Genomic DNA, 22,731 nt, shown 5'->3' with positions numbered 1-22,731 from the left:
GCCTATTACCCTCCATCTTCTCGATTTGTGTCATACAGTCGATCTCTTTTACTTTCCGAGATACCACAGAGCAAGTCATCTCTTCTTTTGATCGCCTTCCAATTGCACTGCAAGTCATCCATTCACTACGGTAACTAACACCATCTCCCAGCTCTCTATCCACGATAGCCAGCCACCGACACAATGGTTGCCAACGACACCCCGGCGTCCACCTTCAGATACAACGAGAAGCCGGTCTACACCACCTCCAATGGCGCTCCCATTGACAACCCTGAGGGCTGGCAGCGCCCCGGCACCATTGGGCCTCTGCTGCTCCAGGACTTCCACCTGATTGACGCCCTAGCCCACTTCGACCGTACGTATCCACGATGACACTTCTCTCTTGATTCCATATTCTCTACCAACGTCTCTCAATACTCGATTCTCAGCAATTCTTCAATGTACCCTTAGCAAGTGACAATAGATCAGCCTGCTAACACTCCACATCTAGGCGAGCGTATTCCCGAGCGTGTCGTCCACGCAAAGGGGGCTGGTGCATACGGCGTCTTTGAAGTCACTCATGATATCACAGACCTCACCTCCATCAACATGTTTGACACCGTCGGCAAGAAAACCAACTGCGTTGCGCGTTTCTCGACTGTCGGTGGCGAGAAGGGCTCTGCTGACACAGCCCGTGACCCCCGCGGCTTCGCCATCAAGTTCTACACGGAGGAAGGCAACTGGGACTGGGTTTACAACAATACTCCCGTCTTCTTCATCCGTGACCCTACCAAGTTCCCGCTCTTCATCCACACTCAGAAGCGTAACCCCCAGACGAATCTCAAAGATGCCACCATGTTCTGGGATTACCTCTCCACCCACCAAGAGGCCATCCATCAAGTAATGACTCTCTTCTCCGATCGAGGCACCCCGTACTCTTACCGGCACATGAACGGATACTCGGGTCACACACACAAGTGGACCAAGCCTGACGGATCGTTTGTGTATACTCAGGTTCACCTCAAGACCGATCAGGGCATCAAGACGTTCACTGGTGAGGAGGCCGCCAAGATGTCTGCCGAGAACCCAGACTGGAACACTCAGGATCTTTTTGAGGCTATTCAGAAAGGAGACTTTCCCAGTTGGACGGTTTATGTCCAGGTCCTCACTCCTGAGGAAGCTGAGAAATTCCGATGGAACATCTTTGATCTGACCAAGGTTTGGCCTCAGAAGGACGTGCCCCTGAGACCCATTGGCAAATTCACGCTCAACAAGAACCCCGAAAACTATTTCGCCGAGATTGAGCAAGTTGCCTTTTCCCCCTCACACTTGGTACCCGGCGTTGAGCCTTCCATCGACCCCGTGCTGCAGTCCCGACTATTCTCTTACCCCGACACTCATCGTCACCGCCTTGGCGTCAACTATCAGCAGATTCCTGTCAACGCGCCTCTCAAGGCATTCAACCCCTTCCAGCGTGATGGTGCCATGGTCGTCAACGGCAACTATGGAGCCAATCCCAACTATCCCAGCTCCTATAGGCAGCTGACTTACAAGCCTGTCAAGCCTACCGTCACGCACGAGACTTGGTCAGGCCATGCCGTCCATGAGCTCTTCCAAGTAGTCAACGATGATGACTTTGTTCAAGCAAAGGGCCTCTGGGACGTTCTCGGTCGGACTCCTGGCCAGCAAGACAACTTTGTTTCGAATGTCGCCGGCCACTTGTCGGCCGCTCATCAAGACACCCGCAACAGGACATATGCCATGTTCATGCGAGTGGATCCTGCTTTGGGGGTTTCTATTCAGGAGTCGACGGAGAAGCTTGTCAAGTAGATCAGATCAACGTTTTGAACAGAGGAATGCAAAGTCATCCAAGTGCTGAGAGATTGAGCTCTGAGGAGATTTTACAATGTCAGGGGCTTTACCTAGTACTGAACGAAAACGTTAAGAGATGTTTTGCCCAACATCATACTCGTAGCTGTATGTGTTTGCCCCTAATCGAACATGTACGGGTCGGCGATGATGGTAGAATAAGTTGCGAATTTAAACGTGTATCTTAACCTCAAGACTGGGGTGTAACCCTTTCTTTAACCATCATTTTTGCCTTCTTTCGCGATCATGAGTCTAACCTCATCCTATGTGTTTACAGCAGTATCCTCATCGTGCATTACCTGGGTTCTACAGTAGGATATTCAGCTTTTGGAAAATCTATATCTGTACTGCGGATAAAGTAAGAGGAATCATCAGCAAGAGTCAAATCAATGCAGCACATGAGAGGAATCAGGCACTCCTTGTTTTTACCAAGTTTGGATTAACTACCTAGTATTTCTGCCAACGACAAGAAAACGAGCAGGGACCCTTTTCCAGCAGTGCGTGACATCGCGTGCGAAGCATCTCCGCCGCCTGGGCGAAAGAAGCCATATTTGTCCTTCATTTGTTACAGTGTGTTTTTTTTTAGATTTTTTTTTTCCCCCACCAAATTCGATTTCTGCCCCTTTTTTTTCAAGTTTTTTTCTCGCACGCCTTGAATTCTATATCCAGCATCTCTTGTGCAATCCCAAGTGCTCTTCCGTTTCCTGCGGAAGAGCCCAGGAGTGAGTCCGAGGCAGCCGGCAAAGCACAGCGTTGCCGACAGCCCGGCTCGCTCGCCTGGCATCGCGCCACATCCGCTTCGATGCCTCTCCAGATAGATCCAGTCCGTCTGAAGTGGCGATCGCAACGGAAGTGGTATGTAGAGAGATGAACTACAAAAACCGATTCGCATCGATACTTCCCAATGCCATCTCAACAAGCCGTTGTCGCATCGCCAAGTGAAAAGGGGGCACAGCTCTTCGGCGCGCTGTAGCCGTCCCCCCTAATCGGCATGTGAAATGGTAGAGTCGATTGAGTTTCTGGCTGAGAAACATCGCGGCGAAAACGGAGGAACGGAAGAAGTCATGCACTCGTCGCTGCACAGCAGAGACAAGGCACTAAACCCACCCTATCGTCATCTTGCCAGTAAGCCGACACATTCCAGATATCTCAGCACCGTGATCGCAATGCGCAATGATGTGATATTGTTGGTTTGACGTCGTTCCAAGGGGTGCCAAGGACCTGAAAACCAGTCCAGATCCAGGGAGCCGGTGTTGGAAACGAACCGTTGAGCCGAATAAAACCGTTGTCGTAAGCTGAGTACTTGATCCGAAGTGAGAAAGTGACCAATCCCAGCGTCTAGCGGGAGAAACCAAAGCTTTCCATGTATTCATGATCGTGTCGTGTACCCCTGAGTCTATTCGTAACTCATTCATGCCGTCGTCAAATGCTTTCGTGAATCATTACGCAAGGTAGGATATGGTAAGACCAAAGAGTGAGTGGCCTGGGATGTTACTCTCAGGCACCCCACATCCGAGAGGGAGATCTTCCGATAAAAGAAAAGCCTGCCCACAAGTGCCTCGAGAGAGGCCAAGGGGGATGAGAAAAGAAGATGAAGGAATCAAATCCAATGGAGGTTTCGGACCGTGCCGAGTTGTTGTGCATTGCTGCAGTTGCCTCTTATCTTTAACCCAATGTGTACCAGAAACAACAAGAATAAGGAAAAAGAGAAGAGAATGTCGCAAGCCGCTAGCGTCTGTGCCGAATAAAAGAGTCCCCGCCCGGTTGGAAGAAACACATCCAGAATTGCCGCCTCAGATCCAGCCGTGTTGGTGGTATCGTGTAAAGGAAAAGGAGAAGAAGCCCAAAACAAAATGCCGAGCTTGCGGCCATGACGAGACGGATGATCGAGTTTTCTGGACTGTCAACGAGAACTAGATTCGAAACCATGTGCACGCTTGCTGTGTCGCCGAGAGCAAAACGAAAAGCCAAACGAGATGAAAGAGGAAAGAAGAAAGCAAAGAAAAAGAGGAAATGATTAAGGGTATTTCCTGGAAAAAGAAGGATATTGTCGAGGTATTCGAACTCCGGTCCTGATGCAACAAAACGCCTATATGCCCTGACATGGTGTCTATGCCGATGAGAAGTGATGACTCTTTGCTTTTGTTTGTCCGAGGGTGGGGTGCGCACAACCGCGAGCCGGTGGCGGGACGGGTATCAAGATTGAAGTCGGTTGTCGGTCGCGGGAGTGGTTGCAGCCTCACATGATGGTGGCGTACTCATGGTAGCGGTCCCAGCCGAAGCCACCGATGCCCATACCCAGACTCACTCCGCACTGTGAGGGTGCGAAGACACTGGGGAGAGGAAGTGCTGGGATGGGTGCCATGATGGGCGGGCTGTAGAAGAGCTCTGCGGTAGTCTGCGGGAGGCTGAACGAAGGCGTCGGAGAGGGCAGCTGGCAGTCGCTCATCCCCATGTTGGCCCAAAGGGGAGTGTTGCTCGAGTCGACAGACGAGGTGACGCTGGGACTTGAAGGCAGCACCTGCCAAGGCTCAACGGCCGCGGGGATGATGTGAGGGGGGGCCTGCGTCCACATGCCGCCGAGGGGGGAGCTGGGCAGCAGAGGCGGCTGTCGAATGACCTCGACGACTCTTGGCGGGGGAGGCAGAAGCGGCTTCATCAGGTTCATGATGCTCGCCTTGACATCCTTGCTCTTTCCGTTGAGCAGCTCGCCGGCACCCTCCTCCTCGAGACCCTCCAGGGCGGAGACGTCGGCGCGGAAGACGAACCTGTTGATGGCCTGGACAAAGTCTTCGTGCAGCTTCTTGCACTGCTGCTCCTTCTCGGACCAGTCGTAGGTGTTGGCCTTTGCGTCGACGCAGTGGACCTCCTTGTGGTACTCGACGAGGGCATCAATGGTGTCGGTGGTCAGCTTGAAGGCGACCTCGTTGCGCAGGACCATGTCGACGTGGACAATGTAGGCCTCGATGTGGAAGAGCTGGTGGCTGAAGAGGTTCTCCGTGGGGTCCTCGGGCATCTCGGCCTGGGGCAGCTTGGCGAGCATGATTGAGCAGAGGGTCCAGATGGCGTTTGGTGATGACAGGATCTCGGTGAGGCATCGCTGGTGCTGGGGGACGCTGTTGAGGGGGCGCTTAACCCGATTGACACGCTTGAGCGTCTGCGTAAGCCACGGCTCGACCCGGGAGCCCAGGACGACGTTGACGGATGAGGCCCGCGGGGCAAAGGCCGCGGCCGAGGCGGGGAGTAGCTGGACCGGCATGCTGTCGTTTTGAGCGAGGACACTGGACTTTTGTCTTGGGTGTAAGTCGAGGACAGGCGGCTGTTTATAGGTGATGGAGCAGCCCCAAGACGAAGGACGGCGTCGAGGTCTGACGGGAGAGACGCCTCTTCTTCTTTAGGCCTTGAGAGACAAGAAGCGGCGGATAGTTCAAGGCGGCGCAACGGACGAGGAGGGGTGTTGAAGAAGAAAGCAACAAAGGAGGACAATGACACACAACGACAAGGGGCGGAGTGAAGAGAGGGCGAAGAAAGGAAAACAAAAACCTGGAAACGGTGCCGAGCAGGGAGTGGCGCAAAGGTTGGCAGGCTGACTGAATCACCTGCTGAGCGGCCGAATGCCAGGGAGGAGGAGAGAAGAGAACGGCGGACGAGGAGATCGTGAGGAGGGAAGAGAAGAAAGAAGAGGGTGTGTGAGCGGGGAGAAATGGTAGATATACGGGCAAGAGGCGCGGTGGAGGTGGCTCGGGTGCACTAGAGCGGGAGTCCAGCACTAGGAGCACTAAAGGTAAGGTAGACTAGGCGTAAGGTCTGGTGGTGCTCTAGGCACTGTAGCAGGTCGGTTCAGGCGCTGGGGGGTCCCGCTGAGGGCGAGTGGCTAGCGGCGGTTGGCGGTTGCAGTTCAGGGCAGTCAGTGGCCGTCTTGGGTGGTGCTCGGAGGCTGTCTAAATACCACCGCACGAGATGGCAACAGACGGCAGCCCCAGCTCGACCACATGCATGGCCCTCGTAGTGGCACTAAGCAGCCCAAGCATGACTGCCTGCTGCATCTGCATCTGCATCTGGTACCCGCTCGCTGGCGTTTTTTGAGTGTTAGGGACCGGTATTTTCGTGTTTTTTGCTCCCCAGCATCGGGCGCTTTTGCCCTCCCTCCCACACGCCCCCCCTTCCCTGAGGCGTGCGTCTTGTCCTGTCCTGTCCTTGTCTATCCTGGGCCGTGGCCGTGGTCTGGCCTGGCCTGGGTCTCGCCATAGAGGGGCCTCGTCTGCAGGCGCCAGAGTAGGTACTCGTAGGAGGAAAAAAAAAGAAGAGCATGATGATGGGCCTGGGGTTTCTCGTACTCGGACATGTACACCCTACTTCGTCCAGGCTGCGCGGCAGTATGACGCAGACGAGTAGGGAGTACACCCAGAGACGCCCTCCCGCGTACTCCGAGGGCAGCAGAACGACTTGGACTTTGGGGGAGCGGGCGTCTCCCATTTTCCCATGTGCAATTTGGCTTTTGCTTTTGACTTTGTCCTACACCTCTTGGCCGGGTTGGTGTCGTGGCATGTCATTTTCTGTTTGTTACCTTGCCTTTGATGTCTCTGAACGTAGTCCGTCATGTGTGCGACGTGCTCGACACATCTTACATTCCGGCAGCTCGGGAGCACGAGGTTAACCTCTCGAGCCTGGTTTCCATCCATGCCATTGTCAGTGCTTTGCCTACCATCAAATAAGGAACCTACGAGAGCGAGCAGCGACCGGCAACCGCTTCCTCAGATGGAAACTGAACTGGGGACTGGATGCTGGATCATGCTGGATACCACTCCGTACTGGCTACCTCTGAGTGGCACCGGCAACGGGGCATTTTGCCTCGTACTCCATACCTCGAGGCACTCGGTGCTCCGACGCTCGAGTGCTGAGAGCCAGTGACCAGGACGGGTCCGAGTCGTACTATCGTGACTCGAACACTCTTGCAATAATAGTCGCAGTGCTACCTGTAAGTAGTAATACCACCCACATGGACGAAGGGCTCGACTCCATACGAGGACCTCCATACAGGACACTGGCACAGACTGACATACCGGCTATGGTAGAGCAGCAGCAGCAGCAGCATGTCATTGCTCCACATCCCGTCACTGCCTCTCTGCTACTGCCCTGTACAAGGACATCTAGCATGTCCATCCCAACGGCCCACCAAATCCCCAAATCCAGCATGAAGCATTATCCGGAAGAGTCGAGGCCAGAAAATCATAAGACTAAAAACAAGCACCCCAAGTCTGGGCTGTGTTTCCCTTGGAAAGAGAGAGCTAAAGCAACTCCAACTTTCTGGCAGCGGAAACTGAAAATAGGGGGGCGTGCGCATTGAAAGTCGGGAAGAGAGAGAGCTCAAGTGGCCTGGCAAAGAAGGAGGAGGGGCGTGTACAGCCACAGCTTGCCCGAAACGGGTAGTCCTGCAGGCGCCGGTGGAGCTGAAAGACCTGCAGCACCCGCGCCACACACCGTCTGCTTTTTTTCCTGCTCTTTCTTCTCCCTTGCTGTATCGTTTCTTGCTCTGCGCCTGGTTTTCCTGCTTGTTTTTCCGTGAGGTACCGCGACTTTCAAAGGGGAAGAGGGACTTGTCAAGGTACCTTGTAGCTTTTGTGGCGGGTATCGTAGTCGCAACAGCGTCGGCTCCTTTTTTTTTTTTTTCGTGGCCATCAGGCGCCCAGCCGTCACCGACGCTTTCGTACTATTTTCTTTTGCGCTAGGCTTTGTCGACCTAACGAGGATTCCTCTCCCTTTTTCGTGATGACCTCATCGTCATTGTTCTTTGAGGGAAACGTGACCAGAAAACAAAGTCCCTTGTTGCCTAAGAGGGTACGTTAGTCTGGTCGATGAGCAGCACAGAACATGCACATCTACATCATTGGTGCCCGGACATGATATCACGAGATCAGCCCGTCCATCAACAAGGCAGGGTCCCGTCTCAGTAGGCGCTTGGCGCTGTGAGCGAAATATCTGCCCACAGTAACGACGTAGGTAGACACTGCGGTATTACGGCAAATACCCAAGTAGGTACTCGTACTCGTACGAGGGATGCGGGCATGGTCATGGGCTGGATGGTCATGGACGCTGGTGGGTAGCAGTCGCAGTGTTACCTGTTAGTGGCAGCATATCGGTGCCAACTTATAGGAGAGTGAATGGTACCTTAAATCGACTACGAGATGCGGCGTGAGAGCGTGTATATGTGCACACCAGAGAGAGAATCATAGGTTAGTAGCCAAAACAAGTGCCACACCGTCGTGGTGGGCAACCTAGACGTCGGGCTCAAGACATGTGCCCTCATCCTCGTCGATAAGAGGAATGACAAGAAGGGAGAAAGAACCACAAGAGTGCCGTAAGTGACCGATCGACCGTCTGCCGCCACCTTGCCTGCCGGGCAGTCGTGAGATGACACTTCGCTACGCTGCTAAGGCGCCATCTCCTCGTATAGTACCTAGTGTTGTTGCATAAAGCAGCTTCGTGCGGCCCATCTTGTTGGGTCCCATCATGATATATGACAACTCGTGTCTCGAAAAGAAAGGGAAAGGGCCAGAGATTGAGACGGAGGAGATCTCCGACTCGTCCAGTTGAGTCCCGAGCCAGTACATCAGGTTCGCGTTTTGCATGCAAAGGTTTGCCTGCAATACAGCTCGCTTCGCTGCTCATCGCTCATACCCAGAGTTCATGTAGCAGACTGACTCTCCAAGCTCATACTGTCGCCGAGCATATGCGCCATGTAGTCACTCCCCTTCTTGCTCCACATCTGAAGAGTGAGGGGAAAGGCCAGACTCAGGAATCGAGCCTTCGCGAAGCAACAGATACGCAAATAACCCCACGGCGACGGAGCCGCTATTGCTTGACATCTCGAAGCGAGAATGGTTGCGCCGCTTATGCAGGATGGAATAACACCCCCCGTGCGTGCCTCCGCTTACTGGATTTGCTTGTGGACAATGTGGACGATGTAGGAGCAGAGAAAATAGACGGGTGATGCTGTTGCTAGCACCAGCCGCCGGCTCGGCCCCCTCCAGTGTCATCTTACCAGACTCCTAGCTCAGTTTGGGAGATGGGGGGGGTAAAAGTGGTCAGCATAGCTAGCAACGAGCTGAAACCAGACGAGAAATGCATGTCAAATGGGAGAAATTACCATCGACCGACTCATCTCATCGTCTGGTCAATGAGATGCAGAAGAAGCCCTTGTTTACGCTGCATCTGCTGTAATGACCTGCATGCCCAACGCCGCGCCATGCGCCGGCCGCAACCTGCCTGGGTGTGAGTGAGGAGACGGCCCTTTCCAACGGAAGGAGAGACCACAAGTGACATGGCTCTTTTCCACTCCATTCTTTTGTTTTTCTCCTCCACTTCCACAGTGCAAGCTCGAAGTGTGCGGACATGGCGGGTGGCATGTGCCGCCAGCCGAGCCATACCAGTTGTAGTTCTGCCCTCGCTTCCGTCTGGTTTGAATGCGTACTGTGGATCGTGGGGAGAGAGGAAGCAGTCGTACGAGTCGTCAAGGACATGTAGGCGCCGTAGCTTGAGCATTGGCCGCGTCCCCGCACTCAGAGGCGTCTCTCTGGGATCGCCCATGATCCTTCCTTTGCCGACGAGGGATTTTGATAACACTCGGGGTCTCGTGAATCGCCCTTTGCTTCGAGTCCTCCGCAGCCGTCGGCACCGGGCTCTCTTGTTCGCCCTGATTGCTTGGTGAGCTGCCAGGAGAAACAAGGCCTTTGATGAGGATGGAGACTGTCTAGGGAGAAGCCGTCGTCCGTCTCCGTTAGGGCCGGGTGTTTCCCCTGGGTGGGAAGGCAAGCTGGAGCATCGAGACCATCCTGATCGCTGCAGACATGTAAGTCCCGGGCAATGGTTGGGCAATGGCTCTCGAGTCCGTCCCAAGGCCCCCCCGGAGCGTCCCGAGACGGCGGGACATTGCCAGGAGTCCAACATCTCAAAAGACCCTCCCAAAGGGGTTCCCCTGGATGCTCACAGCTAGCAAACAGAGAATCGACAGTGTGCGCATCTTCACGGCCAGGAGCGTTGCCTCCATGCAGACGGTGTTAGTGGCTTCGGCGAGCTGAGGTGTGTCGGTTGAAAAGTGCCCCTACGGCGTCTGATTGGCCAGCGACCTTGGAGGCCAGTGGTTGCCAGGGTGGAGTAGCCAAAAGAGATCGATGAGACTGAGCCTCATTGGCTCTGTCGACATGGCATCTGGCCAATCACAGCAGACGGCCTGATATTCGCAAAACCTGTACAAGCGGCGTCGAAAGCACAGAGCTTCTCTACACAGAACGGGAGTAGGTCGAGCCGACTGGCGAGCCCTCTTTTCGTGTTTCGTCGTCCCCTCTCTTGGTCTCTCGTCCGTCTGTCTGCGGAGATTGATAAGTGACAAAGCTTCTCCTAAAAGGCTCTTCTGCTTACATTGCGCGGCAGCTGAGCCTTGCCGCATCTGTACCCACTGATTGCTTCTGCTATCTCTCTCCCATCTCTCTCTAACCGTCCGTCTCGTCTACCTTTCTCATGGCGAAAGGGGAGGGTTTCCGGCTATCCGCCAGCAGGGAGGTGGCGGCTCTTGCTGTGGCACCTGGGGCCCTGCAGCGTCTGCATCTCCTTGACTGGCTACCGAATCGACTCTGCTGGATTCTGAGGATGGAGAACGGAGAATGGAGAATGGGGGCCATCAAATCTGTGCCACTGCTGCGACGCGGGGGTTTGATGCATCTGGCCTGTCCTGTCGGTCCGCTTATGCTTGCAGAGACGGCGCGGAATCCTGATTCCAGCGCGGTGCCGTGGCAGCAAGTAGCGAGTGCCCGTGGATGGCCGGCCAAAGCTTACCACCCAGCTGCGACGCGTCTCGCGGGCCATGTTTTGGTCTCGTCGTCTGATTCTGGCGTCGGTTGGACATGTGGACGGACGAGTCTGACCACGGCGGTCGTGGCTGGGATACGAAAGAGTGCCGCGCAAGCCACAGGCGGGTTAAAGCGACGAGGTACCGGTACTTTGCGCGCCGGGCGGGTACATGGAGGTTGGCGGAGTCGAATCGGCAGCCATCGGCCTATCAGACGTTACTATACTATACGATATGTACCTCACCTTGAGGCGGACACTCATGCTATTACTCGGTACCTTATGTTCAAGTACGAGTGATACCTTCGAACCTGGCTGCTGATTGCTTCCAGATCTATTGCTATTGCAGTACTACCTGCGCTTTTTGTTTGTACCTACAAACTCCATACGAGCATTTGGGTGTGCTCGTATAAGGCCGTCACTGAGAGATAGAGGTCCCCGGGCGAGTTTACGGTCAAGCCGGGCAAAGGCGATCATCGACCGGTAGCGCTACAACAGCACACAGGCTGGGGTTTGAAGCCCGAGAGCAAGGCATGGAATGTTCACGGTTACGAGAAGAGCTAAAGGTAAGGCAGGAACTGCTAGCAACGGCATTGCCAAACATAGGCCATGCCTCGGCAGTAGGTACCAGTGGTTAGCAACTGCCCTGAAGGTCGATACTGTAACTGGGCAGGTACATCCGCAGTGATCGTGTGGATGATCTCTGGTGTTAGTGTGTGCGTACCTCGCTCCTTCTCTTGGCCACACTCACCCTAGAGTAAACGACGACGACGAAAGATGATGATGATTTCTCCCTTTTTTCGCCGCTACAAGAGGATCCAAGACCAAGGACACGTCACTTGAGGCAACCAAGGCCCCGTTGTAGGCCTGCTTTGCAAAGAGCAACTTTATCAGAGGCCCAACCGCTGAGCGACGCCCTTGGAGGCGGTTGATTATCTGGCCGCAGGTGACGACGCTCACCTCTACCCGCCATGACAACGGCAAAACCATTCGAAGCCCGATTATCTAAGTGAGGCTCGGTTCGGGAGACCTTGCACTCTGGGGGAGTGTACTGCGGACGCCCCTCCAAAGGCGAAAGGAACAAGGGCGGCGCATATCGGACGGAAGAAGCGCCTTGGCCATGGAGATGCATTCAGTGCATTGACCTTGGCTGCGCAGGCATTCGGCACATGCGAGGTATGCATGTACTCCGTTCCGGGCACCCGATGGGCTTGTCCGTGCCTCGACGCCTCAAAGAGGCAACGGCAGCATTGGGAGACGCACGGCGACAATTGTCGAAACAGCAAAGCGGCTACGTAGCGAGGCTGGCGCATCAAGCTGGCCTGGCCACCTAGCCATCACAGACGTGGCCACCGCCAAAGACGTGGTCGTGAGCCTTGCCGTGCCCAACATTCCCTCTTCGTCTGTCGCCCTCGTCGCCTTCAAAACCCTCGCGGGCTGCCTCTGAATTGGGGCGCCGGTGGCAAATGCAGGCTCCTCACCGATGCATTAGCCAAAACCCCACGACCCCCTTTGGGACTTTCACCAGCAGGGCCGGGTAGTCTACGATGACAGCACGCGCCTCAACAAACGCCTGATGCCAGTATCTGGCAAACAATGAGCCTGCCGGCAAAGGTTTATGCAGGGCGCCTCCTGGTTCGGATAGCCGAGAACCACGGCAATGGAGAAATCTGACCCTGGAACCCGTCCCCGGAGACGGTTGGTGGACCCCACGCCAGCAACGGGTCGCTCACCGATCGACAAGAGCCAGCGACTCGGATACTGCTCGTGCTCGTATCCAGGAGACAGACAGATGTCTATTGGCAGGATTTTTGAAGTCCATACGCTGGCAGTTCTGAGCAAGTGTGGCTGGTGACGAGGCCCAACGACCCAGGACCTCCAAGTACATGCGTGTATGTGAAGGAATTTACTGTCGCATAGGAAAGGATTTCTTGTGCTACGGCCTTTGGGAAACGAGGTGCGCATCCCGTCCTTGCATGCCCATCATATCGCTTTCGGCTGCAATGTACAATAGGTCCTGACAGTACGCGGTACAGGTACGATGCCATCACGACGTTACGCCGTCCTTTCGACGGCCCGAAGCACGGGTCTATTGATTGTACCATCGTCTGCATGCAGCTATCCGGCCAGACAAGACGGGCATCTCGCAACAGGCACGACCAGACGCCACTCTCCGTGGCCACCGGCCCTGAAAACCCATGGACAGCTGAACGAGCTGCATCGATGCCTCCTTACTACGCCCTCGACTACTGCACGACCGTGTCCATGGCCCCCCCCNACCACCCCCCCCCTGACGTCTTTCTGCAGCTCGGGCTCGGTGCAAGCTCTGGCTTTGTGCGGATTCTGCTTGATGCCCTGCCCCTCGGTGTGACCGCCATCAACGTGGCGCGGCAGACTCGACGACTATCATCGGCTCGTGGCTGTGTCTGCCTTGCGAACTGTGGCTAACCACACACAGATCGGCCAGCTGTCCCGTCTCCTGTCCTTGCGCTGCTTATGTAACACATCGATTCCCGCACGGGAGGCAACCAAGCGGAACCGCGTCCGGAGGTACCGTCCCACCGCCCCTGATGCTACTGGTGACTTCGTTACCAAGTCGACTCGACAGACAACTCCCTCCCAAGTCGCCTCCTGTGTGATCTGTGCCCATCTCGTTGGTACAGGGGATACGGAAACATGAGAGAGAACAGAAAAAAGGTTTCGGAATATCACCCTGACGTCGATACCTAACGAGCCAGGGTCGAACCTTGACCCCTTCTAAGCGGCGTCTAAAAAAAATCATTGATGCCCCATGCTGATATTATCCTTGGCATCGATGACGTCGTTGCCGCTTGTCGGAGCAAACTGCCAGGTCCTTGAGAATCGTGCCATGTTCTGACATGGATGTTTTGGCTTTCCTCTCTCTCGCTGCCGCCATCCCAGCCCAGCAACCACAGGGCCCAGGAGGGAAGGATGTCTTGGTTCGTTACACAAGGCCTGGGATGAGCAGAGAAGGGAAGCGACGTTCGATGCTCTTGTGACCGCCGCGTCATGTGGACAGATGTCTGTAGCAGGTCTCCTACCTTACCTGCGCATGGATGGATGATGGAACATGCCGAGCGCTGCCCGAGGAAACAAGCCCATGTCTGGCAATGACAGCAGCTGCATCTTGGCCTTTGACTCATTCATGCCCAAGTACAAGCATGACACGGCACGGCATGGCACAGCGGCACGCTTCGGTGTTGTGTTGTTGGGCATAGGAAACGCGGAAGCATGGCCTCAACAAGAAACAACATCGTCAAGTCCCTCCCTGGAAGCAAGGCGACACTGTTTGAGTGGCTTTCCATTCTTCGTCTAGTAAGGCGAGCTATCAATTCTGGGCCTTCCCCGAATCCTTTCCTTATGCGTCTCCGGCCGCCGAAAGCGCTTGAATCTCGTTCCTCATAGGTTGAAAAGGTGAAACAGCAATGCTTCTATCCAATTGCCCCTGCTTCTATACTCCCTGTGCGGACACAGATTTGTCCCATATCCATCCAATGAGCCTCCTAGGCCAAGGGGTGAGGCATCTCCTCCATCGTTGCCCTACAGCTCCCTACAGCTCCCTAGAGACACCCCGTGATATCCAGTCGGCAATGGACATGACGGTAACCATGGGGTTGACGCCGCTCGCGCTCGGGAACACGCTACTGTCCGCAACATACAGGTTGCTCGTGCCCCAGACGCTTCCCCTCTCGTCTACCACGCCAGACTCCCTGGTGGCGCTCATTCTGCACGTTCCCATCTGGTGCGCCGAGCCAAAGGACGTCAGGGGCGGCTTGTTGCCCATGGCGCGAAGCTGCTGCAGCCACTTGGCAAAGGCAGCGTCCGTGAACTCGGGGTCTTTGTCTTGGAGGTGCTTCTCTTGCTCCGCGGCATTGGGCAGGAACGGCGGCACGCCGGGGTAATGCACTCGCATCTCTGTTGCGCCGCTCACGTAGGCGATCTTGGCAAGGCCAATGATGCCCTCGAGATTGTTCTCGCGGTCGAAATCAGAAGTGGTGTAGTCGATACGCGGGCCCCCAGTCTCAGAGTCGACAAATACCCGGCCGGAGTCTCGATCACGGGCCAGCGAGATGAAGGAGCTGGAGTGGTGATACTTCATGGTAGTGAGCTTGGCATCAAGGCCTCCGGTCCAACCTTGCAATGAGAACGCGATGTAAGGCTAGGAAGAAGTCGCAAGGAGCCAAGTCAGCGGAGATTGTCGTCTCTTCTCAAACAAGGGAGCATCATGAATGCCGGCCTTTGGTCAACTCACCACCATGCATAATGCCTCCAGTTTTGCCCCATGTCCTTTGCCATCGAGATTCTCGAACTCGCCGCTCCAGCTTGTGATGATGCTGCCTTCCCAGGGCCGAGTCTCTTTTCGGTGGACTGCCATTAGGCAGTTGACTGGATGTAGATGGAGATTTTGTCCAATTTGCGGATTCTAAAAGGGGGGAAGAGAGGGGTTGTTTCACATGTCAGCGAGCGTTATCCTTTCAAATGGTCCTCCGCAGAACGAGCCATGGATGAGAGAATGGAAAGGAGAAGTGAGCGTCGAATGAGAACGGAGACTGGGCACCATGATACAGTCACTTACTTGGATGCCGCTCTTCATCAGAATGACGGGACTCCAGAAGCTCCCGGCGCACACAATAACCTTCTTTGCCTTGATGATGACGTTGCGCTGCGTCCGTTCGGCAACGTCCTTGTCAAGACCACCCTCGGCATCTCTCGAGAGCCATGTCCCCTGAATGCCCGTTGCCGTGGTGCCGTCGCTGTCAAAGAGCACTCTTTCGACGCTGAAGCCCTCCATGAACTCGGCGCCTGCTGCGGCCGCGGCCGGCAGCCAGCTCACCGTGGGCCCTCTCTTGACCCCCGATCCGCAGCCGAGATGGCAGTGGCCGCAGTCGTGGTCCTTGTTGGCCGTGTTCTGGGCGGCGATGCCTGCGTGCCAGCCCAGCTTCGCACACCCATCCAAGAGCACGCTGTTGCGAAAGTTGTGGCGGACAGCCTCGGATCCGGCGCCGATGTACTCCCAGACGCGGTCGACGCACTCGTCGAAGTCGCGCGATGTGAAGAGCGGGAGACCCCCGTCGGCCCATTCCTGGCGGACAAAGTCCTGCGGCTTGAAGCACACGCTCCAGTTGATGGTGCCGCCGCCGCCCCAGCAGCTGGCGGACGTGAGGGCGGTGCTCGCGTCTTCGCTGACGTAGGCGCCGCCGCCGTTGTCGAACAGGTAGTTGAGCGCGGCATCTTGCGGCATGGGGAGGGAGGAAGGGGGGAAATGGTATCCTTTGTCGACGACGAGGACCTTGTGTCCTGCCTCGGCCAGATTCTTTGCGCAGACGCTGCCCCCGGGCCCAGACCCGACGATGACGACGTCGGTGGTGATTTCGTGCACGCCGTCCCCGGGCGGCAGCTGGATGAAGTCGAAGTCGAATCCTTGGGCGGGCTTCCAGTCCTTGGGCACATCGGAGTATCCGGAGAGCTTCTTGTAGAAGGGGCTCGTTGTACCGTTTGCCTTGTTAGCCAGGGTGGCGAGGGACTTGGCGAGCCCTCTGAGTGTCGTGAGCCTCGAAGTTGTCCAAGACTTGACGATGGCCTCGCGCACGCTGGTGGGTTGCTGAGTTACGGGGCTCCAGTAGCCCGTCAACAAGAGGCTTCCCGTGCGCGTGCTGCGCATGGACAGGGTTAGAATAACTGATGATTTTCTTTGCTTCCCAGACAGACCACGCAAATCGAACTCACCCCAACGATCCGAGGACCTTTGCAAGCTTGGTTTTTGCTGGCGATGCAGCCAGGCTGCGCAGACAGTCGACCCGGAACGACGCTTGCTCTGCTGGTCGATAGGCCAGATACTCGGCAATCAGCTCCTTGCTGGGCGGATTGTCGAAAGAGTCGGTGATGTTGTCGACGAGGCGGTCGAACTCGGCATCTGGGATGGCAATCTGCGTCTCCTTGTCCGTGACTGCGGACGCTGTGACGTAGGATGGCAGGATGCCGTCCAGCAGAGCCCAGAGCATGTCCCATTGCTCTTGTGACATGAAGTCGCTGGGCGGAGGGGGAGGGAGGGAAACTGCCGCTGGGGCTTGGAGGGGAGCTGCCATGATTTGGTACGATGATGCTGGATCTGATGAAGATGGATGTGCTTATGATGCCAACGTTTCTGTGATAGCGCCGGTGCTTGAAGAGAGAACAAGAGTGCTCTCTGCTCCAGCGGCCAATGAGACACTCGGCGAGTCTAGCAGCGTGCCTATCATCTCGTCAGAATGCAATCTCTCCTTTGGATTCAAGGCCACTTTGAATCGATGAAACGTGATAGCATCACGGTAAGTTGGAGAAGGTCGTACAGAGCTGAGATTTGACAGCAAACAAACAGGTTCCTGGATTTGTCTTTCAAGGTCGTGTTACCCCAGCAAAAGGGAATTCGTTGATGTCGCGCTCTTTGTAGGGGTCTTTGCTTTCCCGGCCGCGTCCTCGGATGGGGAATATTTCGTACGCGATACCGGGCCTCTTTCTTCCTGGCCAATGTATCCCCAACAAATCATTCACAGCGACACAATTGCATCTTCTGGACGGTGTGCGTAGAATCGATTGCTCAAACAGAGCGACACGGCACCAACGACAAAAAGACTAAAGAATGCAATGATGAATTTGGCAGAGTCCGCTAATTGAGCACAGGCTGGCGAAGGAAAACAAGATCTCGGGGTACATGAAGTATTTGAAAAGGAGGAACAAGATCCGTTGATAAATAAACCAACGTCGGGAGCGTATTAGGCCAACGGGACCGGCGCGACGGGAGTCTGCGGCTATTTGATCCATTTCCCTCTACGGGACAAAAATGGGCAAGGAATCTCCAAACCAAACCCCCCCCTCTCTCGTGCGCAGCAAAACAGTAACGTCTTCTCAGGCAGCTTGCCGGCTACTTTGATTGTCACAAGTTCATCAGAGCGTCCAGCTCTCATCGGCTTGGGGGCAGCCAAGGCCCTTCATTAGTGGCAAACATGAGCCAGCCCGGTTCATTTCCCGGTGCCTTTTTTTCAGCTGTGATGGTTGTATCCTTTCAAGCCCATGCTGCGGAGAAAGTTCAGAGGGGGTTCCGACGACGCTAAACGCCCATCAAGCTGGTGAACATAATACCAAGTAACCAAAAGGGAGTAAAACCTCAGATCGCGCTATATCCACGGCATGACATGTCCCAATTAACCATGTCAAAAAACCCAACCCTCATACTCATTCCTTCAAATATAAAACATGACATACAAAATACAAACAACAAGAAAACAAGGACAACCAGAAAAACGCCCAGCAATGCAAAGAGAACAAACCCAAATGCGGGGTCACACACACACACACACACACACACACACGCATGCATGCACACCAAGGATTCCCTTCTCCTCAAACAAAACCACAAGAAGCTAATGCAACCCAAACTCGAAACAGAGCTGGCCCTTGGAAGCATGACAACTGGGGGGCCTCGGATAGCTGGGGCAAATCCCTAGTCTTGCGTTTTGGGTCTTGTCCTAGAACTCGTCCTACCTGGCTTCACATCCCCGGCTTCTCAGCATCCCGACTCGTGAGAATGGGGGGTTATCGTACATACCTCGGCTCAATACCTTGCCAGTTGTTTCGCCTCCATGAGGGGAAGCTGCATGTGCCCAGAAGACGAATCAGTCCCCCCATGACTTACTCGACTTGTTCACGACTCTGCCATAGAGAAGATTCTCCAGTCAGGTAGATGCAATGAATACATTGTTCAAATCTATTTCAAACGACTTGCCCGATATACAGGGACATGAACAACATGCCTCCCGGCCGGATGGCGTCGGCAACCAGGCAGTCATACAAGACAACAAGGACCACATTCACTGTTCTTTAGCTCTTGTGTCCGTCACTAGGAACCAGGTTTAGATGCCCGCTCTTCGCCGGGGTAAACCTGTATTCAACTCGAGGCTATGCACCAAAAGACAATGGCTGTCTGTGCACCTGAGAGTCCAGACGCGATGCCGCGTCTTAGCCTCCATGGCCATGAGCTCACCCACTTTCACCCTTCTCGAACCTTGCAGCCTTTCTCTAGAGTCCAATGCATCCAGCCGTAATAACGCCCTCTCCGGTTGTCGGAATCCTCCTCGCCTGTTCATACATGTCTCGATACACCATAGCAAGCCCTGAAACCCAAATAGAAGAAGAGAAGAACGAGAAAAAGGTGGAAAAAGGAAACAAGAGAGGATACCGAGAAAGAAAGGGTAGTGAGTGTGATTGTGTGACACAGGAAAATGAAAGAATGAGGTAGTGTCAAAAGCCGCGACATCCTGGCCCAAGTGGCCTGGTCCCAAGGGTATATACTTATCGCCGTTCCCCTCCGTCCCAAGTATATAGAATGTGTGTTAGGTATACAGGTAAATGAATGAAGAGAAGAATTTGTTTTCGTCCAGATTCTGGAACCCAAAATTGTGGCGTATGTGTGGGGGGTTTTTTTTTAGCTTTGTTTTCCCCTTTTCTTTTTTTTTTTTTTNTTTTTTTTTTTTTTTTTTTTTTGCAATTGTTGTTTCTCTCGTTTGGCCTTGTCCAAGCCCCTGAATCCCCGCTGACCCCGTCCAGAAGGCATCACAGTGCAGCATCAAAGTGGCAGAAGGGTATGGCCGACTTCGTAAGATCCAACGCCGTGAACCGACCGAATGACTTTCCCGCGATCCGTGATAAAAAGGCACATCATAACATGGCCGTAACCCATATCAAAGGGCTATATTCGCACAATCGCAATCGTAAAATCATGGGGCCATAATCGTAGCCGTGTCGCAGTGGTTTCGTTCCACGTGGCAGTAGTAAATGTCGCTTGCTCGCTCGCAAGCGCTCTTGTTTCGGAGTCCTTTGGTGGCTTCTTCCAACGTCGATGTGTGTAGCTAGGGTCCTTCAGCCCGAAGTATCAGCAGTCGGGAATGGCGGACTTGATCCCTTGCTCCTCTTAAAGAAGGGAAAGTCCTTCATCCGGAATCTGCTTGGCCGTTTCTTAAGCGCCTTGCCTTCAGCTCGGCCAATGCTACCGCCAAACGGTGATGAATCGTCGTCTCCTTGCGTCAGATCTCGCTCTCGTTCGCGATCGCGGGTCCGTTCTCGGCGCGGCGACGTCGGAGATCCCTTCAGGCTGAGAGGCGACATGTTGAACGCAGGGGCGCTGAGGGTCCGCTCGCCAGACTCATTGCTGACAATGCTGGTGCCTTGGGTGCTGGGTGACAGCGTCATCTTGCCCGTGACGACGCTTGCAGCTTGTGAGCCCCAATCGGCGGGGAAGCCGGCGGATAAGCTGCCTTCAGTTGTCTCGCTCGTCCGATGTTTTGACGGGGCCAGCTTGCCCTCCATCGGGTCCTCTGGTCGGTGGCAGGTGAACGGGTCACCATCTGTCATGTCTCTGACAGCGTCGAATGACGAAGGCACCCCAAAGGCCATGCCGTTGACGTCTGGGTGTTCAACGGGGGTGTGTGGATCGTGGCCGGACTTGGCCGTGGACGGACTCGGTGCAGGTGAAATCTCAAGCTTCAGCTCGCTGTCGTTTTCGACTGGGAAGCTCCTCGTTCGCCGGTGCTGTTCCGTCTGGCCAGCCGGTTCCGGTTCCTTGGTCTGTTCCTCCTGCACCTTGATTTCGAAGAAATTCTTGTTAATGTGCAGCTCCTTGACGGTGTATTCCATGGCCGGCATTATTTCAGCCACGCCTTGGAACAGCGGAATGGCAAACATGTTCATGAAGCCAAGCTGGGCGTTTGAGAGGGAGAGAACGTCCTTCTTTGGGGGTGCCATCAGGGACGACTGGATATCGAGTTCGTCTTCCATCGAGGCCTGTCTCGAAAACTCCTCCGAGAGCATATGCATCCATTTCAACGCTGTCGAATGGCGGCGTGCCTGTCAACGAGTCAGTATCGTCCACTTATGCTTCCGCACTGAACGACGAGAAAACAAGGGACACGGATGAGGGAGAAGAGTATCCTCATTCCTGCGAGTTCCACATGCTATAATACATACCACGTTGCTAATGTCTGCGCACTTGATAAGGAGCGAACACACGAGAACCTTGGCATCTTCCAGTTGACGCTCATTCCACTTGGCGGGGTTGCCGTCGACCTCAAAGGACTGCTTGAGCGCCACGAGCTTCTTCATGTAGTCGAAATGAAGGCCCATGTCCGTCGCCAAGATGGAGCTGATCATCAAGCCGCGCATCTTGCGATCCTCAAAGACTGCGGGCCAATACCTGCGGAGGATCTGCGAAAAGGCGGCGCAATGGAACGACTCTAGGACAGATCGGTCATTGTACAGCTGCGCTAGCGGGGCGTTGAGCGTGGTGAGGAAGCCGTTGTTGACACCTGGGTGGCCAACGTCGTGGCCAATGGCCGTGACGAGGAGGGTCAATGCCTCGTAGGGGGTGACGATGGCGGCGATGGGCGACTTGTGCACCTTGGGCCTCGGCTGCGACCATGTCGGGTACGGGGGGAACGAGCCGACGTGGACGAGGAAATTGAACGTCGCTTGAAGGACGTCCACCACGTGGCGGAAGTTGTGGTAGGGCACAAAGCTGTTGTATGCAGCACGGCATGCGACAAGGAAGCTAATGAGTTGGTCTGAGATCATTGGTCAGATTCCATTCCAAGCGGCTGAGCAGATGCAGGCATCTTTCAGGGGAGAGGAGGTTTGCTTATTTGTCTTGACACCGCATGGAGTGGACAAAAAGACGGGCACGCTGCACACTTACCTGTTGGTATCCGCCACCTCGCGAGGTCTGGCGAAGTCAGGGCATGCTTGAACATTTGTAGCGCAGCCACCAGCAGCTCGTCGTCGGAGAATTCGTGGGCATCAAAGTGCCAGCGGCCGACGGCCTCGGCAATGACGGCTTGGCGCCCAGACGAAACAGCAATGTGCGCGCTGGCGATCTGGTCATCCTCGGGCGACAGGCGGCAGATTCCGTTCATGAGGCCCGAAACCATGGCCTCTCGGAGGTAGGCGAAGGGCTTCTGTTCGTTGACGCCGACCCAGGATCGCTTGCGGCCCTTTGTAATCTCCATCATGGCCTGCTGGTCCCGGGCGGCGTCCCTATGGGCCTTATAAGCGCATATCTCGAGTGTCGCGATACAATTGGGGCCCAGGGGGCTGATGATCACGTCGACGGCGCCGAGGTCCAAGCACCTCCTTATGAGCTTACGACTGACGGGCTGGGAGCCGGCAGTGGTGGACGAGGGGTCGGTCGTGCCGTCGGTCATTTGTTCGCGAGTGTCGGGATAGCTGATGATGGGGATGGGGACGACGAGCTTGGAGATGCTGCGCAGGTGCGCCTCGGTGATGAGCCTCTGGAGCAGCGTCAGGCCGTAGAGGTTTTCGTCGGGGGTGTGAATCTCGGAGTCGCGGTTGACGAGGTTGGGGTCGGCAGAGGAGGCGCTTGGTAGGGGGTCAGGTATCCATTCGTCATGGGGCGTGTCCAAGAGGACCATGGTTGGCGTCATGTCCATCATGGAGCCGGCTTCGTGAAGCTGCATCAGCTTCTCCATGCAGGCGGCGCCGGTGGCACAGACATGGACTATATACGGTGCGATATCGCGAGTCAGTAAAGGGCGACGGGGAGTTCAGGGACGCAGAAGGAACCAACCGTGGCCAAAGGCGTCGAGCAGCGGCTGGACGAGTTCTCGAACGCGATCGCGGTGCCAATCGGGGGTAGCGCCTGTCGGCAAGGCCGCGGGATCGTCTGGTACGGCGCGCAGCAGCCGGGCCTCCCCAACGCTGCGATTGACGTAAATGACATGGCAAGCGAAACTGTCCATGGTGGGCAACGGAAGGCTACCAGTCTCGCGACTGGAGCACGTTGGCCACACGGGGCAAGGATTGCGGCGCGCAAGGCTATGGGCGGCACGAGGCGACTGGACAATTCGAGCTGAGGGCGTCTCGGAAGCTTCGACCTTGGTTGAGCCAGCGTCGACGAGGCGCGCGAGACGTGACGGAGCTCCACAGGCCGCAGACAAGGGGGATCGGTCGTCAGAGCTCGAGGAGAGAGAGCCG

General features: G+C 55.3%; 5 protein-coding genes across 5 annotated transcripts; 2 read left to right on the top strand and 3 right to left on the bottom strand.

Moving 5' to 3' along the window:
* Positions 1-172: 172 nt before the first annotated feature.
* Positions 173-1,809, top strand: CCMA1212_002846 (Catalase; the record flags this gene model as incomplete). The annotated part of the gene is made up of 2 exons (XM_073700215.1): positions 173-355; positions 491-1,809. The coding sequence occupies exons 1-2, from the start codon at positions 184-186 to the stop codon at positions 1,807-1,809; spliced, it is 1,491 nt and encodes a 496-aa protein (XP_073561271.1). The 5' UTR covers positions 173-183.
* Positions 1,810-4,087: 2,278 nt separating this feature from the next.
* CCMA1212_002845 (uncharacterized protein) lies at positions 4,088-5,107 on the bottom strand (the record flags this gene model as incomplete). The annotated part of the gene is made up of 1 exon (XM_073700214.1): positions 4,088-5,107. One exon carries the CDS (start codon positions 5,105-5,107, stop codon positions 4,088-4,090), a length of 1,020 nt encoding a protein of 339 aa, XP_073561273.1.
* Positions 5,108-11,663: 6,556 nt separating this feature from the next.
* On the top strand, positions 11,664-13,140 carry CCMA1212_002843 (uncharacterized protein; the record flags this gene model as incomplete). Its single annotated transcript, XM_073700213.1, has 3 exons — positions 11,664-11,701; positions 11,851-12,093; positions 12,729-13,140. The coding sequence occupies 3 exons, from the start codon at positions 11,664-11,666 to the stop codon at positions 13,138-13,140; spliced, it is 693 nt and encodes a 230-aa protein (XP_073561269.1).
* A 1,123-nt stretch (positions 13,141-14,263) lies between these two features.
* Positions 14,264-16,822, bottom strand: CCMA1212_002842 (Long-chain-alcohol oxidase FAO2; the record flags this gene model as incomplete). The annotated part of the gene is made up of 4 exons (XM_073700212.1): positions 16,441-16,822; positions 15,290-16,367; positions 14,966-15,136; positions 14,264-14,872 (listed from the first exon to the last, which is right to left on the bottom strand). Exons 1-4 carry the CDS (start codon positions 16,797-16,799, stop codon positions 14,264-14,266), a joined length of 2,217 nt encoding a protein of 738 aa, XP_073561268.1. The 5' UTR covers positions 16,800-16,822.
* Positions 16,823-19,608: 2,786 nt separating this feature from the next.
* Positions 19,609-22,496, bottom strand: CCMA1212_002841 (3',5'-cyclic-nucleotide phosphodiesterase regA; the record flags this gene model as incomplete). Its single annotated transcript, XM_073700211.1, has 4 exons — positions 19,609-20,592; positions 20,713-21,305; positions 21,437-22,255; positions 22,325-22,496. 4 exons carry the CDS (start codon positions 22,494-22,496, stop codon positions 19,609-19,611), a joined length of 2,568 nt encoding a protein of 855 aa, XP_073561270.1.
* Between the last annotated feature and the right edge of the window lie 235 nt (positions 22,497-22,731).

The sequence above is a fragment of the Trichoderma ghanense genome, assembly GCF_004382785.1.
Source record: "Trichoderma ghanense strain CCMA-1212 chromosome Unknown scaffold_2, whole genome shotgun sequence".
Classification (NCBI taxonomy): Eukaryota; Fungi; Ascomycota; class Sordariomycetes; order Hypocreales; family Hypocreaceae; genus Trichoderma; species Trichoderma ghanense.
Note: the sequence above shows the minus strand (reverse complement) of the source record. Positions and strands in the feature narration are given on the sequence as shown.